Below are 16,878 nucleotides of genomic sequence, written 5' to 3' on the forward strand. Positions count from 1 at the left end.
CTGTGGTCTCATCAAACCTGACTACCGGGGTGGCACAATTCTCCAAATACTCGATCTGACTTTCAAATTTAAGGTTACAATTAGATTTTTTGATTCAAACATTTTTAGCACTAATGGCTAGTCCATTGTTAAGACTATTGGGTCTTGATTTTAAAGATTAACAGATAATTGGATTTAAGCCTTATCAACTAGAGATGCACAAAGTCATCATTATTTGCATCTGTACCTATTCAGCTAACAGCTCTCTCTTTTTATTTTTAGCTGAACTAAGTGTTATGAACTTTCTGAAGCCTAACCCCACCTCCCCTTTAACTGGGGGGTATTATAAACTAAATGAAAAAGTTTTATAAATCCAAAGATTGTTTTGCATCTGAAATAGAAATTCTACAGTAAAGATATACAAGAATACAGAAATAGGGAACAAATGAATGGAATAATCTTGGTGCGTTAAATCATGATTAATAATAATGGTAATCATGGAACATCTGCATATTAATTCGGCATTTGAAGTACTGAAATTGAAAACTGAATTCAATTGATTTTCGATTTGATGTTTAAATTGTGACATCCGTACTAACTACTATTGGAATTTATCCCTTGTTAGTAGGGTATATACTTGCGTAACTTAGCCTAAGAAACTTTGTATACCACCTTAACTTCTGGAGGAACTCAAACCTTTTTTTAATGAGGAATACAACTTTTTAAATTTAATCCAAGTAGTTTTGTATACTGTAGCACCGGCTTACCTTGGTGTAGTAGACGACTGATGTGTGCCACAAATTCTTTCCTTTTTTTGTTCAAATAGACCTTGCAACGGAAAAAGACTGAATCTACAGCTTGGTCTTCTGTGATGAGAAAACATCAACAGTCAGCACTGATGTTCAAAACATGATTTAGGTTTGAAATTAGTCCAGAGGGGTTACCATTTTTGGTTTATTAGATCACGAGTTATGGGTTCAGTTCTTTGTAAATGTCATGCAAATAAACTGTGCAACTGGTTACTGTTTAATCATTCATCCACCCACTGATTGTAAACTTCACACAGAGCTGCATAAACTGCAGGGAGACAAGTTTGCCTAATGCCGAGGTTTTAAAAGCATCCACTTTAGGCTAACACATGTAACACTTTACAGTCAAGTCATGAGTGCATGCCAGTGAGATTGAAAAGCTCAGGTGGGAATTGGAGTATAACAGGTTATATAACAGTATGGCCAACAGCCCAAGTCGGCACTGATATCGAGGCAATTAGCAAATTAGCTGTTTTTACTTCTAGACCAATTACATGCCCCATCAAGGAACAAAAACATCCGCCTGTAAAACTGGAGCAGTTTCACTTAGAGAACTCTCTGTTAACATAATTACAGGTCCAAGGCACTTGGATATGGACAGAGACATAAATTGATTGAAATGGTTCAGCATCAAAATATCAACTCCCTCAATCACTCCAATTACATTATGAGACTCAGTAATAACTGTGGCCGTCTTGATTTTATGGGGTGAATGAAAACTTTCTTTTAATACAGAGCAGGTCTCTATATCAGCATTTCATTCATTTCCATGAACTAAATGAATTTGTTATTTTTAAAGTTTAGATTATTATTCAGGATAAAAACTTAAAAATAGACTTGTCCTGCATTAGAAAGATGAGCAGTTAAAACAATAAAAGAGTTAATAGAATAATGGCCAAGCTGTAAAAAATTAAGCTTATTAAGTATGTATTCTTGAAAGTCCCTAAAAATATCAGGAAAACTCATCTCTGATGCAATATCCACAGGAAATAATCTGCACAACTGCAGTTACTGTGTTCACTATTGTACAGGTTTTAAATTGTCATCTACTGTTATTGTTATGCATTAAATATAATATGAAATATTATAAAATATGTCACTTAATATGTCAGGGATTATACGTTTTCTCAATGATTGAAAAGCCATCCCTTAAGGAAAAAGGTTGAGAACCGCTGTTCTACATTGCTTAATACTGGTGGTACATTAACTACGAACTTTTTGTGTTTACTGAGGGCTGCCATCCCAGAGGATTCTGCAGATAAGAGTCTCCCACAGTTATGGTCCCACACCTGAGCAGCGTCATGATTTTTGTTTTGCACTGGTGTGAGACTTAAACTGGAGTGGACAGAGTTGGCAGCAGGCTGACATCTTCTCTGCTCCTCCTGTCATAATGTGCATGGTGAGCTGTCAACTTTTTCCATCTATCACACACAGCATCTTCGACTCTCCAGCAGCCAGGAGTTTATTATCAGATCATTTGGACAGGATGGACTTACAGCATGGTGTCAATAGCTGGATCAATACTGCTACTGTTTCAACAAAACCACAGGTCTGGCTCTTGAAAGTGTATTTTAAATTAGTTTTGGTGGGTAAATTGATTCATATTAAAAGCATCTATATCAAGGGCAGTCTTCGAATCATCCATGATCTTCTTTGATTTTGTGTAGTTAAAACAATGCTAGAGGGCTTCTAAGTGCAATCTACTGGAGGCGTTGACACAACATTTGCATTTCATAATCCATCCTACTCTAAAGACCCCTGGGTCAGTGCTCTCTGGGACACCACTACCTTCCCACCTACACATACAGAGACTATAGTATGCATCAGGGTCACTTTAAGCGAGTTAAATATGGACATAGTTTTCAGAGTAGGAGGAAGGTCATGTCAACGTAACAGAATATTGAAGAGAATGGGCAGCTGTATCATCAATGAATAGAGAGTGGGTTCCCACACACACTGAGTAAGAAAAAAAGTAATTTTACAGTAACTGTAGTGACTTTATAGACATATTTCACATTGGCTGTATTCTCCACATTGCACTGTATGTTCTATAATAGTTTGCAAGGTTGCAGCCACACAGAAATCCCCCAAAAATCTCTTTTTGTGCATCATCAATGAAAGCTTTCACAAAGCGCATGTTACCAATTACAGGAGACTCTGGGTTGTCTATAGTCATTCTGTGTCTGGCTCACAGGAAGATTTGCAGAGCAACAGTTTGAGGTTTAAAGGACAGATATGTAATTTATTTACTTATTAAATCATATAATGACAGAAGATATGTCATCAGAGATAAGGAAACACCCTAAGATGAAATACTGGCTTCTCTGACAACAGCACTACAGCTTACATGTTCTCCTTTTAAATTTCAATTTCGGTGTGGAACATCTATTTTTGTTTTGGCCACACTGCCATTTTCAAGTTTATTCACTTTACTGTAACTGTAATACTCATTTTTGAATGGTAGGGTCTTACATATTTCACCCTTAAAATCCAGCAAAGTAAACAAATTGTTTTTGTTGTTTGTTTTACAAAACATCTATTTCTGGTAATCAATTCTTGTATATGTGGGGCAGATGGACACCCTGCAGGAGGCACATTCAGGATCTGTTTCCATAAATACGTCCATGAATAATACAACAGGTTGAACGGTGCTCAAAGATGAGGCTTGGGGTAAACAGATCAATATCTGATTAAACCACTCAGGACGCTGCATTCTCTACTGAGTTTCAATGCAGAGGAAGCCATCTACCAACACCAGAACATTTCACCTCTCTGGTAACAAACACACAATTTGCAGTTAGGAAATGACCAATTATGCAGTTTTACATTTACATTTTAAATGTAGAAAACAACTGGGAATTGGTCCTGCTTTGATTTGTTTGATCGGCCTGTCTTCACTTATTAGTTTGGCGTGAAATGAATATTTTCAGAAAGGAAAAGTTAGCTTTCAACTGTTTTTCCACAGCCTCACAGATTTAATAACAGTGTCAATAATTAAGGGACTGTTAGAGTTCTTACTGTCATGTTTATTGTTATTATCAAAGCTGGAAACCAATTGAAAATAATGAGTCTCACACTCCAGGCACACAATGAAATGTGTCAACATCACATAAATTTGGGGAAATTATTATTTAGTGTTGCATTGAGTATTTCTCTGTGCTTTAAGCCAGCTGATCTGTGTCAGATGCTTTTTGAGTCACAGCCGATACATTTTGTTGGACATCCTCATTGACCTCACTTCAGCAGAGCACTCAACAGATGCTGTGTACGAGGAATAAACATGCATTTTCATACACAGCAGGTGCTGGGTGTCATCATACATAATCAGATTCAGACTGGCTTATAGCACAGTATGACAGCAGCGGGTCTGGCACTGCAGAGCCACTGTGTTTTGAACAGAAATATTAACAAAGGTCAGTTAATAGTGTTTGTTTTTTTAACTGTCTTACCCCCCAGTAGTTTGGACTGGCAGTTGACGAACTCAGGTTTTCGCGCTGAGCTGTAGCGCTGGCAGGTGTGGTGAAGAATCTGGATAAAGGTGCACTTCTCTCCTGCTGAACCAGCAACCCACTGGTCAAAAGCATTTTCAAACATCAGGTCGAACTCTGGACAGTCCTTAAAGAGAAGTAAGAAACATGGGTGAGAGGTAAGTGCATGTAATCAGGGGAACATATCAACAATACTCATTATAACCCAAAAATGTCCCCTGTCAAAATTAATAAAATAAAATGCAGTGCTTGAAGGACTAGACATGACATACTTTGTTTGGGTCAATGCCGTTGACCTGCCGTAGCTGATCGATTGTCCACTGTGACCTTTTTATGAAGGCAGAAGATCCTTGGAACTGCTTCACCTTAGTGATGGATACAAAGGATGGTTTCTTGTTCGTCACTGTGGAAATAAAAATGATAAAAAACGTCAGATAAGATTGTTGCAAAATTATTAACAGCAGCATTTAATACCAGAGTATGAGGTTTCTGTCAGTTGGTGTGAAAGTAAAATGAAATTCTTGCTGGTACTACTACTCCAACCTTCGTGTTTTATTGTTCTCCTCCACCCCCAGCTTCATGAATCCCTGCACAAATGCATTCAATTTTTTAAAACCAGAATGGTGTACAAAGATCATAATGTAGAGCAAATGATTGATTAAAATGGTGTAAGAGCCACAAAATAATTTGTGAAAGTGAAACTTTATTTAATCAACAACAACTGAGTGTCTGTCTTTCATTTTCACAAGATTGAGAATATAAATTAAAGGATGATCATCAGTAAAAGGCCTTAAAATGTCTCTTGTGTACAAATTAAAATATTTTCTAAGCATTTTCCATCAAAGCAAAACATTCTGGTGTCTGAAGTCACACGCTTGACCTGCTGTCCCTGTTGTTAGAATAAAACTGCATATCATGGAACATCACAAACTGTTTGGTCTGTCATTTTACTTGGGAGATTTTTGCAAGAAATGACTGTGTGCCACTCCATATCAGACAGTCAGCTGCAGCAGAAGTTGACGTTAGCCAGCAGTAACTGAATAGTTTTTGAAAGGCAGCGGGGTTCCCTCCAGCACAGTTTAAATACCCACAGGTCTGTGCTGGGCACAAACACACTGGCACAATTTAGAGGCAGTTTATTTGAAATCCAACTGTTGTTTATAATGACTTGACATTATCAGATGTGTTTTTTTGTTGGATATGTGATTGTGATGGATCACTGTATGTGGGTTTTTGGCAGGCAGCTGCTGCCCTCTCTTTACTACAGGCACTGAAACTTTTAGTTGTATGGAGTAAGGGTCACACCGTCCTACTTTCACCCCTGTTTGTAGCCCTTTAAGTTTATAACACAGTGAGAAAGTGTATAATAGGATAAATAACAGTTTAGGTCACAAGATGAGGAATATTAGAGTCAAGCAGAAGAACAAGCTTCCTTTTGTGGACGGCAGAAACAAAGGGATCCATTACCAATGGATATTTCACTTTTGGAGCAAACAGCGACAGAAACCATCATAAAATTTCCTATGAGAAGACAGCCTAACCATGAACAGGCAAAAACCTTGTCAACAATGATTTGGCTTTTATATCCATCCTGCCAACTTGCAATAATCTTTTATAAAGTATGCTGTGCAATGAGTTTCTGTTGTGCTCCAGTTACATGAGCAACATTTTTCCACATTACTGCTTTGAGGAACATAAACACTTGGCTATATTGTTCCTGTCAAAGTACAAATTGCTGAGTATTTTTTACACTGTGCTGGACACAATTCATTTCTCTTGACGAAAGTGATGCATTTCTTCCACCACACTGCTGACTAAATCTACACGGATAATAAATTATCCTACATAAAAGCATGGAGCTATTGCCTTTTAAACAATTCACAAGAGAAAAATGAACATACTGATAACACAATCCAACACTGGTATTATATTGTGCATCTATTACAATTATTAGGCACTGAGTGAAGTTTCATTAGTTGGTCCTATAACAATCATGCTTGGTTGAATCATACCATTTGTACAATCTAGAGAAAAAACTTAGCAATATGCTAATAAAATCTAATATTTCTGAATAACCAACAAAGGTGTTGTAAGATGCCAAAACATCACTGTAAGTTAGGGCTGGTCGATAAAACAATCTCCATACGCAGCCATATGAAGTATGTTATGATAAAGTGCTGAGTGTTATCCTCTAAAGTTGCACATTGCGTATGTCTTGAGGCTGCAGCCGTGGTGTTATTGCCAGAAGAACACTGACACGGCTCAGAATTTTCAATATTGCTCTGTACATGTTTTCAGAACAAAACTTTCATTAAGGGTGAACTTGGAAAAGAAGTGACATCAAAACACAACAACTCCCTGTTTCATGGGGAAACAATGAAATTCAATGCAATGCAACAGTCAAAAGTCATATACTTCACAATATAGCATAATGGTCAAGGTCTTTAAGTTTTCCAGACCAGATTTGAGATTGATCTGGTCAACATAGGAACAGATCAAAGGAGAGAATTCTGTTTCATTCAATCTAAATCTGTCATTTCCTGTTGCCAACAGGTGGCGCTATGACTATGACTGAATATTGTAATGTAGATGTCTTAAGGCTGGAGTTTCAGCAAAAAAATTAGTTTGGAGAAGACTGGAAAATTTCTATTTAGGCCACAACAACTTCCTCTTTCATAGTGAAACATGGTAATTCAACGCCACAGCACAGACACGCCACTCACAATGTCAATTATATGGAAGTGGTTTGGAGATCAATAAAGCGTAGATTAAGACAGTCTGCAAAATATGTGCCAACCAAGACAGGTAACACAAAACGTGTTTTCCATCACCTAAAAAGGTACCATCCCAGCAACCACACCATTATTTTAATAGGTTACAAGGCAAGCTAACTAGTATTGTTTTGTTAGAGTAGAAAAAGTATGTTTGCAAAGTTAAATGTTTAGGCTACATTAAGATGTTAGATGTGCAAATCAGTTCTCAATGTCAGCAACAAAACCTGAAACATTACGATCAACATGAGAACACAATAAAGGTTTAATTAACCCTCCTTCCTTTGTTAAAAATACCTTTATCTCTACAGGACTACCAAAGTCTTTTGTTAAGCCACAACAGAAGCTGGTTTTCAAATTCCTGCAGTGCTAAAAAGCCTCTCACAGGCAGCTGGCCTTCCTCTCTGTCTGTGTCATTTTGTTATGTCTTTTACATGGTTTTCATCATGTTATATCTGTTATGCTTGTGCATGAGATGCACTGATGGATACACCAAGGAATTAGGGTGAAATTTCACCATTTAGGGTGAAATTAATCTTGATGTTGGGAAGGCAGCGCACAATGATGCAAAATAAAAATAATCAATAATTCCCCTCAAATGCATTTAAACTAAACTGTCAAGTCTGTTTTGAAAATGTAATGAGTAGAAAGAACCGATAATTGTGTCAAAATATAGAGAAAAGCCACTTAAGTACAGTCACAAGTTTTCACCTCCTGTCCAATGGCATCATAATTTTGTCCTCAGCTTGGCTGCACTCGCCACAAAATTACAGTACGTTCACTTCTGTTCCCATGGATATCTGTGTTTGAGTCTTTCCGTATAGAAATCAACACGCACCATATGTTTACAGATCACTGAGGCTCACAGTCGTATCATGTGTCTGTACTGCTGCTGGACTTTGTACTTCTCAGGGGCAATGTGCTCCTGTGTTGCTTGTTTAACCCCGGCAGTGAACCTCTGCTTCCGCTCTCCCATGTTCTCCATTATGTCATCATCTCCAAAAGAGGAAAAGTGTTCGGGTCACTGTCACTGCTGTTGCTCTTTACTCTGCTTTTCTTACGTCCAAAAATTACTAGGATCTCTGCTGGTTGTCGAGCTATTTGCGTGTTCTGCTCAAATTAGCATTCTGAAAGATCTACCATACTTTTCCCTGGAATTATTATGAGAAATCTAGGTAGGCCTGGATGTTACATCAGGTGATACATTCGGTAAGCAAACTCCCCAGAGAGGAGCGATGTTTGGATATTTTTTTGTGCATCCATTTAGACAGCTGCAGTTAATACTTGAGGTGCTGACCTGTGGCTACAGGGTGGAACAGACAGACAGAGGGAGACAGACAGAGGGAGACAGACAGAATACAGGTTGACTGGCAGTCATTTCTTTCTAATCTTTTCTTTGAGGATTTATTTTTATTCAAACAGACAGCCACTGCCATGACAAACAGATGAAGTGATTGATCAGATCTGTCTCGGGTCACACGCAAGGCTAATAGAAGCTCCAGAAAGCAGAAAATTTCATAAAGACAACGGCAGCTGGATGTAATGAACCAGTGTGTTGAAGGGTAGGAGTCTAGAAACTCAGGTCATCCAATTCGCAGCAAGAATAATTTGTCTCTGTGCTACAGTCGTTGCAGATGACAGACCATAGCACAAACTCTCTACTTTCCAAAAACTGATAAAGTAAAAATGGGGTTTTATTGCTCTCACTTGGTAAGTGGAGGGCTAGTAGCTGAGATATACAAGACTGCCACAAGATGGTATGAATTCAACTAGAAATCAGCTTTCTCTCTTAGAAGGAAACCTCGCCTCCATCTTATCCTACCAGAAACATCCAATATCTGTTTATTTGTCTGACGTTTATTTGTATGGGGACACTAAAGTAACATAAACCAATGCCACATACCAAAACATTTATAGTTAAGTTAATTTGCAAAGCCTGTCCCAAATCAGACATTTAAAACACATAAAACTCAACAACAAAAACAAGACACAGTACAAAACACAACCCCAACAATAATTACATACATTAAAAACACAAAACTCAGAGCTCAACTAGAAAGTACAGAACAATAAAGACACAAACTATAATGTATTACATCACCATAAAACAAGGAGCACCAGATTATTCAAGACTATACAACTGATCCCTCTGTATGGGGCTGACACTGATGATTGTTTTAGAACCATAACGGTCAATAAATTGATTGGTTGATCAAAACAAAAATTTGTTGCCAACTATTTTGATAATCAATTAATAGTATCAGTAATTTTTCAAGCAGAAATGTCAACCATTTGCTGGTTCCGGCTTCTTCAATGTAAGAATTTGCTGCTTTTCTTTATTATTTATGATGGAAGTAAAGAGTCTTTGGGTTTTGGTCTGTTGGCTGGAGAGAGGCCAAAATCTTGTTTTCAATGTTCATGTTTCACTTTATATCAGTTCTTTATAAGAATCTTAGACATTTATGTATTGGCTTTTACTATTCTAACTAAATTTATATACTGCATTAACTGGCTTTAATGTGTTAATGTATATTGATGAAATTTTATGTATATTAATGCCATTAATGTTCATCATGTAATGTCTTATGTATTGTATGTTATGTGTACACCTCAGGAAGGTTAGCAGATTACCATACCATCAGCTAATGGGGAGCCTTTAAATGAACAAATGAACTTAAATTATTTCAGCACAGCCCTATGTGAAAAATGTGACCTTCCCTCCAATCAAGCAGAATATGCCAAGCTGTACACAAGCATGAACTATGTCTGCTTATTTTAAAATGTACAGTGACTCAAAGCAGAGCAATCAGTAACAATAGGAGAATAGTTTAAATACAGAAACAATAGTTTTAAAATATACTGTAACAAGCATGCATGTCACAGCTCAAAGTGTTGTAATCTTTGTGCCTACAGCACACTGTATAACTGATGAAAAGAAACAATCATGAATGAATGCGACCCCCTGAGCCAGGAAAGCTTTGACTGACACATTCTTGCATTAGCATATTCACTTGTCATATCATACGCTTTGTGTTGAGCCTGCTTTCAAAACAATCACATTGACTCCAGGATTAGAATACGAGTTGCATAATAGTGGAGCAAAGGCATGAAACACGTGAGAACTGAATACTAAATGATCCATGGCTCACATGGGGAGAAGAATTCACTGCACATTCAGTCGCATTCGCTGTCTGGTTATTTGTGTTTGCTGTTTTTTTTATTTTTAAATAAAACTGTGATATTACACTGTGACTTGACTACTGAAATGAATCAATGAATATGTTAAAGAGACCCGTTGTCTCAAGGCCACGGAGCTGAATCGTCAACACATCATCACTGAGGTCTTAATCAAACTGCCAGACACCTTTGAGCCTCTCAAATCAATTTCATATTCAGCTGCTGACTCCCACCTTGTCTGAGCTGCTCCCTTGCATATTAAACAATTACTGAAAGTTAGAGGAGCCGGTTTTATTCAAACAGCAATCAAGGGGAGGACTGTGTGAGAGAATGTATACTCAGGTCCTTCAACTAGAATGAAACCTCAAATTGCTCCGATGATAAATTTAACAACCGGGTGATGCTCTGAGTTTGGAGAAATCATTTAGAAGAGTAATTAGGAGCAAGCTGGGACACAATGTCAGTAGGCATGTTGAAATTATACCTAATTTTATCAGTGCTTGATATCCAGAGTCCTAGTAAACTTCATGTCTAGACTGTCTTTTGTAACTTTGTGCAGCTAGACGACTATCAGGGTTTGACATTAACTGTGGCCACATAAAGTTACTCTGTGGTCACCAAATATTCCATGTAGGTGCCCCCTGTGGCCACCAAGTTTTTTCCACATACTGCAAACCGTCACCAATATAACATTACAGTTCCATAAATGTCCTGATTCTTTTGTGCCTTTTAGTTCAAAATTCTACGAAAACATTGAACAGAACGCAATGGCTAGCTATCAGTGTGCTGGGGCTACTGAATATGGGTTTACTTAGCCTACTCAAACCGTTCACACGATCTTTACAAAAGAACCAGAAAACTATGAATCTGATTATGAAAAAACAAAACGGCAACAAAAAATTTCAAGTGAATGGAAGCAGAAGTTTAAGTTTAAATATGACACATCTAAGGCGGCAATGTATTGTGGTCTGAGGCCGGGTTTCTCAACTAGCTTGTTTTTCATTGGAAACAATGACTTCAGAAAACTCCACATCACAACTGTGATGGCAGGGATTTTATCTCACTGCCCAAACAATTACATTAGTTGACTTCATTGAGGGATACAGTCATGCAAGTGGCATAGCTCCTTTAAGGACTAGGGGAGCACGTAATATGTGCACAACAAGCCCGAGATGGAAAGTGAGCAGCAGACTGAGAATGACTGTTCTGCTTGCAGAGCCGAGAAAAGTTGAGTACTAAAGTTGTAAATCTGGCAGTAAAAGTATAGTACAGGTTACAATGTGTCAGTAAATAAAAGCTGCAGCTTCTCAAGATCATTCAGCTTTTTCACTCCATAGTTTTTCCTTGGTCATCCATGGTTCACCTGCAATAGCTCTATGCCACACAGTTCGAGAACCACTGGATTAATGTAACATGCTTTCCTGACATGCTTCACTCAAAGCAAAAATAATAATCCAATCACACCCTGAACACAATGTTAAACCATAATAAACTTGATGAGAATGAGCAAACACCACATGGCTGCACAATATATCTAGAAATAAGGAAAACCCACAACTCATGAGAGGCTGCCAAAGCCATTGTTTCCATGTGTGCTGTCAGAGGAAGGCCATGCCGGGTTCCTGCCCTGATCCTTTCTCATGCTCCGATGGTGACATGCTCTCACTTCCTCCAGTGGATCAGTCCCTTGTTGTGCTTGGCTGTGCGGCTCTGCGGCCCGAAGGGAAGCTCGTACCGTAACGCTCACAGACTGCGGACATCACAGAGGAAACGTTCTCAAGATCAGCTTTCCCTCAAGGAAATATTATCATAGTTGCGGTTGTTAAGAGAGAAATGAGAGTAGTTGGAAGGGCTTTAACAAAAGTAGTAATGACATAAATGACTATGTGAGAAGTGAGCAGGTTGTCAATTATGACTGCATACAAGCATTTGTGGTTATGTTGAAAAAGCACTATGAAAACAATCATAATCCAGTAAAACCAATTTCATAGCTGGTATGGAACAACTCTGGAATTCATGAAGAAATATTGGAGCTCGGACCACCCGCTCGGGCATAACATTAATAACTTCCTCTCCCTTATGTAACACAACTTAATCCTCGTGTCAACACTGATGCTTCTCAAAAATCTCCTTCCACATGCCAGAAATATGATAAGCATCAGCATTTTGGGCCATCCGAGAAGAGATATGAAAATCCAAATCCACAGAATAACAAAGATCACATCAGATATGGAAGATAATGTGTAACGGTACAGTCAGTGAGGCACCGTGTTGCCTTTGGAACGACTGGTTGTTCCAAGAATCACCCACCAAGAGGCTAACTAATTCAAAACATAAAGGTGTGGAGGATTATATAGAGTACACATTCACACACTAGGGTTGGGTAATTTCTACCTAAGTGGCATATAAAAATGTCGACAGTGAAACACTGTGATGGACGATGGTAATGTTGAAACACACCAACAACTGCCCGCAAAACAGAGACATCTCTGCCACCGACCAGGTAGCTGAGTGTCTCGGGTTCACCTAACTGGGCAGGTTAAATATGAAAATAATAAATAAACATGGAGATGTAGTGCAATAAACAGCAGCAACTGGTTCTTTTTTATTGTCTCTCCTGCAACAATACAGAGGGCTTTTAAATCACGATGGTAGAAGACTCAGTGGTCGATGGCTGCCAGCCATCACACCAGACAGTGATATCATCCATTAGTCCAACCCTAACAGACACGTTAACATTTTGAACACTTTAGAAATCACAGAACTGCTTAAAGTATATGCGACTGCTCAACAGCCGTTTGGGTTTAAAACTATTTTATTTACAAAAAAGTAGCAGCAACACTTATTCATTAAATGATTCATGAAATTGAAAACAAATACAGATCATAATGTAAGACCTTGTCCTTTCCATACTTGAAGGTGGAGTATGAAGCAAGCTACTCCCAACTTGCTACAGTGTGATACAAATTCTTCCCCAAACACATTTAAAAGCAAGACTGAAGTTATTGAAATATTCACTTCATAATATAGTCAATTTTCAGACCTGTCAAAGACATTTAAGACATTTCGAGGCCTTTATTTCATATGATTGGAGTTTAGACTTTTTCAGACTTTTGAAAGACCTGCAGAAAGCCTGTATAAACTGTTAATTAACATTTTTGACATCTAAAACCACATATCATTAAATATGATAAGTCAGCTGTTATGATATTGTATCCTGTTATCTTTTGTCATCTGTTTATACACCACTTAAGTTTACGAGTTACAGTAGACAAAACCATGAATAAACAATTGTTTTATATATCTCAGCTATTTATGTAGAGTTTAAAAATGCTAAATAGGGAGTATTAAAATGAAGTGATAGCAAATGAGTCACTTTTTTTGCTTAAGAAGTAGTAGATATTCAGCAGCAAGAATAATGTGACTCCAGATGTTTGGAATAGCATTACAGCAAATATAAACTAAAATAACTTTATAACTGCAATCTGTGATTGTGCTGCTAAACAAATTTATACTAAACTATTTCTGATTACAGTTTAGGGATAAACTGTTAATGAGTCTTAAAAGACAGAAATATATTTTTAATCATTTGACTCCGATCTGTCGTACTTCAAAGACGCATTTCACAGCCTCTGTCTCAGCCAGGTGGGCCGAACATCTCTTGACAAATCAGACCCCCTCAGTTTGCAGTCAAGCGGCTCTGTGCTCTGACATTAAGTAGACACGGTTGCCATGGCAATCTCATTTGCATGGCACAAAAGACACCTGAGAAGCAGGGGCTGGCACCTGACCAGGTTCATATGGGGACAGTCAGCTAGGATGGTTCATATGCAATTTTGACTGTGGGCTGGATCACAGTTAACAGAAAGTCATTTGGATATCATTGAAGGGTTGGGCTACAAAGTACTGAGTACTGTTGTTTGTTTGGCTTGGCTGTGGACCAGAAATTATCTAAAAGGATGGAATGGACAGACTAAACAGAATTCACATGAATCATTATAATTATCAGCCTTATGGAACAAATAGTGATGCTAAAAACAGGACACAGTTGAAAACTGTAATACAGCTTGAGTCAAACTACATAAATACTGCATGCTTCACGAGCCCATCTCTTGAGGTAAAAACAACAACAACAGCCTGAAATGATAGCCTGCTACATTAATGGACAAGAGAACCGTCTAGCATCTGTAGTAGCAAGGACACTATCCTGCAAGGTAAACACTCAAGCAGTTTGCCTCTCAGGTTGAATTTTGCGGCTTGTTATTAGAGCTGTCGTCTGAGGGCACGTCTAACACTTTTCTCTGTCTGGGTCTATGATTACAGGTCTATTTTAGAGCTGCCCCCACTCTGCTTGAGCTGGAACACACTGTTATCTTCAGAAAGAAGCTGTCACTGGAATGAACCACAGCACTGGCTAGACCTGCGACAACACCCCGGAACAAAGGCCTCTACAGTCTATTCATGGGTAAGAAAACACAGCGACTGCTGTGTACAGGGCCTCCTCAGACAGGATGGTGGTCATGCAGTGGCAAGGCACCAATAGTAACAGAGTGCATATACCATGGCGAATAATAGCTATAAAATACAGATCAGCTTCATTCGACCCATGGGAGGGACAAGTTACTCACAAAGCAGATACAAACACCATTAGATTAATGCGACAGCACAGAAACAATGGAGCCGTGCAGTCATACGTCCTCACACAACAATGAAACATTTATTAAAGGCTGTAACAGAGCAGTTGTATTAATTCTGAGTTGCTATAAAATTTGTTTGTTGCATGATTTATATGAACTTTTAATTTGATTTTCATCATGCTCAAATTAATCCAAAATGCCTCAACATATTTTTGATTCCATGAAAGGATCTGTAATTAGCGATCAGCAGACAGTAACTGCTTTTACCACTCTAATCAAGACCAAATTTAAGCGAATCTTTAAATGACATGTTTTGGAAAATCTCAAGAGAGAATAATATCTGTATAACTGACAAATCCAAATATATAAATAAATATTGTTATTATGCTGCATTGTTGAGTGTTTAAACTTTGATTTTGTATTTCTTAATGTAGTGACTAATAACCCTAAAAACAACAATCACGCACCACTGCTAATAGCTGTAAACCTCCACAGTGGGAAACAAGCATGGGGTACTGCTAATGGCTGTTGAAATGACTGCACCACCAGGAGACAAGGAATTATTTTTGTAGAAATTAATGTAATTCTCACATTAAATAATGCATTTGCATGATTGCACTTTAATTAACCCAACTATGACTGACATGATGGAACTGATATGACCTCATGTACGGATTGTCAACCCACATGTTACGAATAAAACTAGTTTGTGTCTTTAACAATCTTTTCAAAGTCATTTCTTTTATCCAAGCTCCTTTAAACAGTAAGAATTCAAAAACCCAAATGAGCTTTTTAAAAACATAGCTGCCTTTTGCCTCCAGTCACATCTGTTATCCATCCAATTATAACACTCACCCAAGGACAACACATTAAAAGGATTCTGGAGGCTTGACAAATCATGTGCGTCAGCCATTCAAAATGAAAACTCTCATTTGAGGCTCCAGAGCTTCTTTAAGTTCAGTTCAAATCAAAACAGCTCAGAAATGATTTAGTTGAAGAATGAGGTTGAAGTGAATTTTCCTTTTAGTTATCTATCAACTATGTTATCATTTTTTTAAAATAGGTATGGGATTTAAAATATATGTATGTAAGCAATAATATGACACTATGTGGCAGTCACACCAAAGGAAATAATATACATCATAAGAATCCCTCAATTCAAATTTATAAATAGCTTCTGTACATTATCACTTAACATTTGTGGCCATGCTATATATTGCAATCAATTGCAATTCAAATGTGACCTCATCTCTTACACTACACTTGATTTGGCTTCAAACTTCAATCTTCGCAACTAAGCTGTAACATGTTAAGACAGCAACACTTTTGGTTATGGGGTGATGAGATGCCCTGTTGACAGCTTATGATGATACAGTGCAAACACTCTACTGATCACTGTGACATTTCCCCTTGATGTCTGAGGTGAGGAGTGCAGCCTGAGGAGTTGATTAATTAAGTAACATGACAACTAAAGTTATCACAGAGTGCAATAATCAGGGCAGCAGTCAGTTCGGGGTAAAATGAAGATGAAAAAACTATTAAGTTCAGGCAGGAGATAAGTTTAAAGAGGGATAGAAACCATTAGAAAACCTGGGGCACAAAGTGGTAAGAGCATATGTTGAATCAGTTTGCTCGCGGAAGTGCCTACTGATAAACTCATAGGTTGGGTTCTACCAATAAGCATTACTTTTTAACCCAAAATTTTTAATTATGTTGTGGTCAGACTATTAAACTAGCTTAAATTTTAGTTATTACTCTAAACTGAGGAGGGTTGACGTTTGAAATGACTACCAGAACAAAATAACCGAATACTGAAATGAAGTTAAGGGTCAGACTCAGTCCAACTGAGTTTTATGATGTACCACTTCTTTCCTTCGCTCCAGTTGATAATTGCAAGTTCTTCGCAGGATAAGAGTATAATTTAGAGCTTCTCTGCCAAGCTGTCATGAGTAGGCTAAGTAGGCTACCTAACTTTTTAGCTAACAACCAATATAATAGTTTTCTTTATTTGTTGGAT

At 37.9% G+C, this 16,878-nt stretch overlaps 1 protein-coding gene across 1 annotated transcript in view; it reads right to left on the bottom strand.

Moving 5' to 3' along the window:
• The window catches only part of stxbp6 (syntaxin binding protein 6 (amisyn)), an 81,682-nt gene that overhangs the window by 11,994 nt on the left and 52,810 nt on the right, over positions 1–16,878 (bottom strand). Inside the window, exons 3-4 of the mRNA XM_084742438.1 lie at positions 4,549–4,679; positions 4,238–4,403 (exon numbers count right to left, since the gene is read on the bottom strand). Of these exons, the coding sequence (XP_084598564.1) occupies positions 4,238–4,403; positions 4,549–4,679 (297 nt within the window). The remainder of the gene's footprint in view (positions 1–4,237; positions 4,404–4,548; positions 4,680–16,878) is intronic.

The sequence above is a fragment of the Lutjanus erythropterus genome, chromosome 18 (assembly GCF_056507025.1).
Source record: "Lutjanus erythropterus isolate fLutEry1 chromosome 18, fLutEry1.hap2, whole genome shotgun sequence".
NCBI classification, from domain to species: Eukaryota; Metazoa; Chordata; class Actinopteri; order Lutjaniformes; family Lutjanidae; genus Lutjanus; species Lutjanus erythropterus.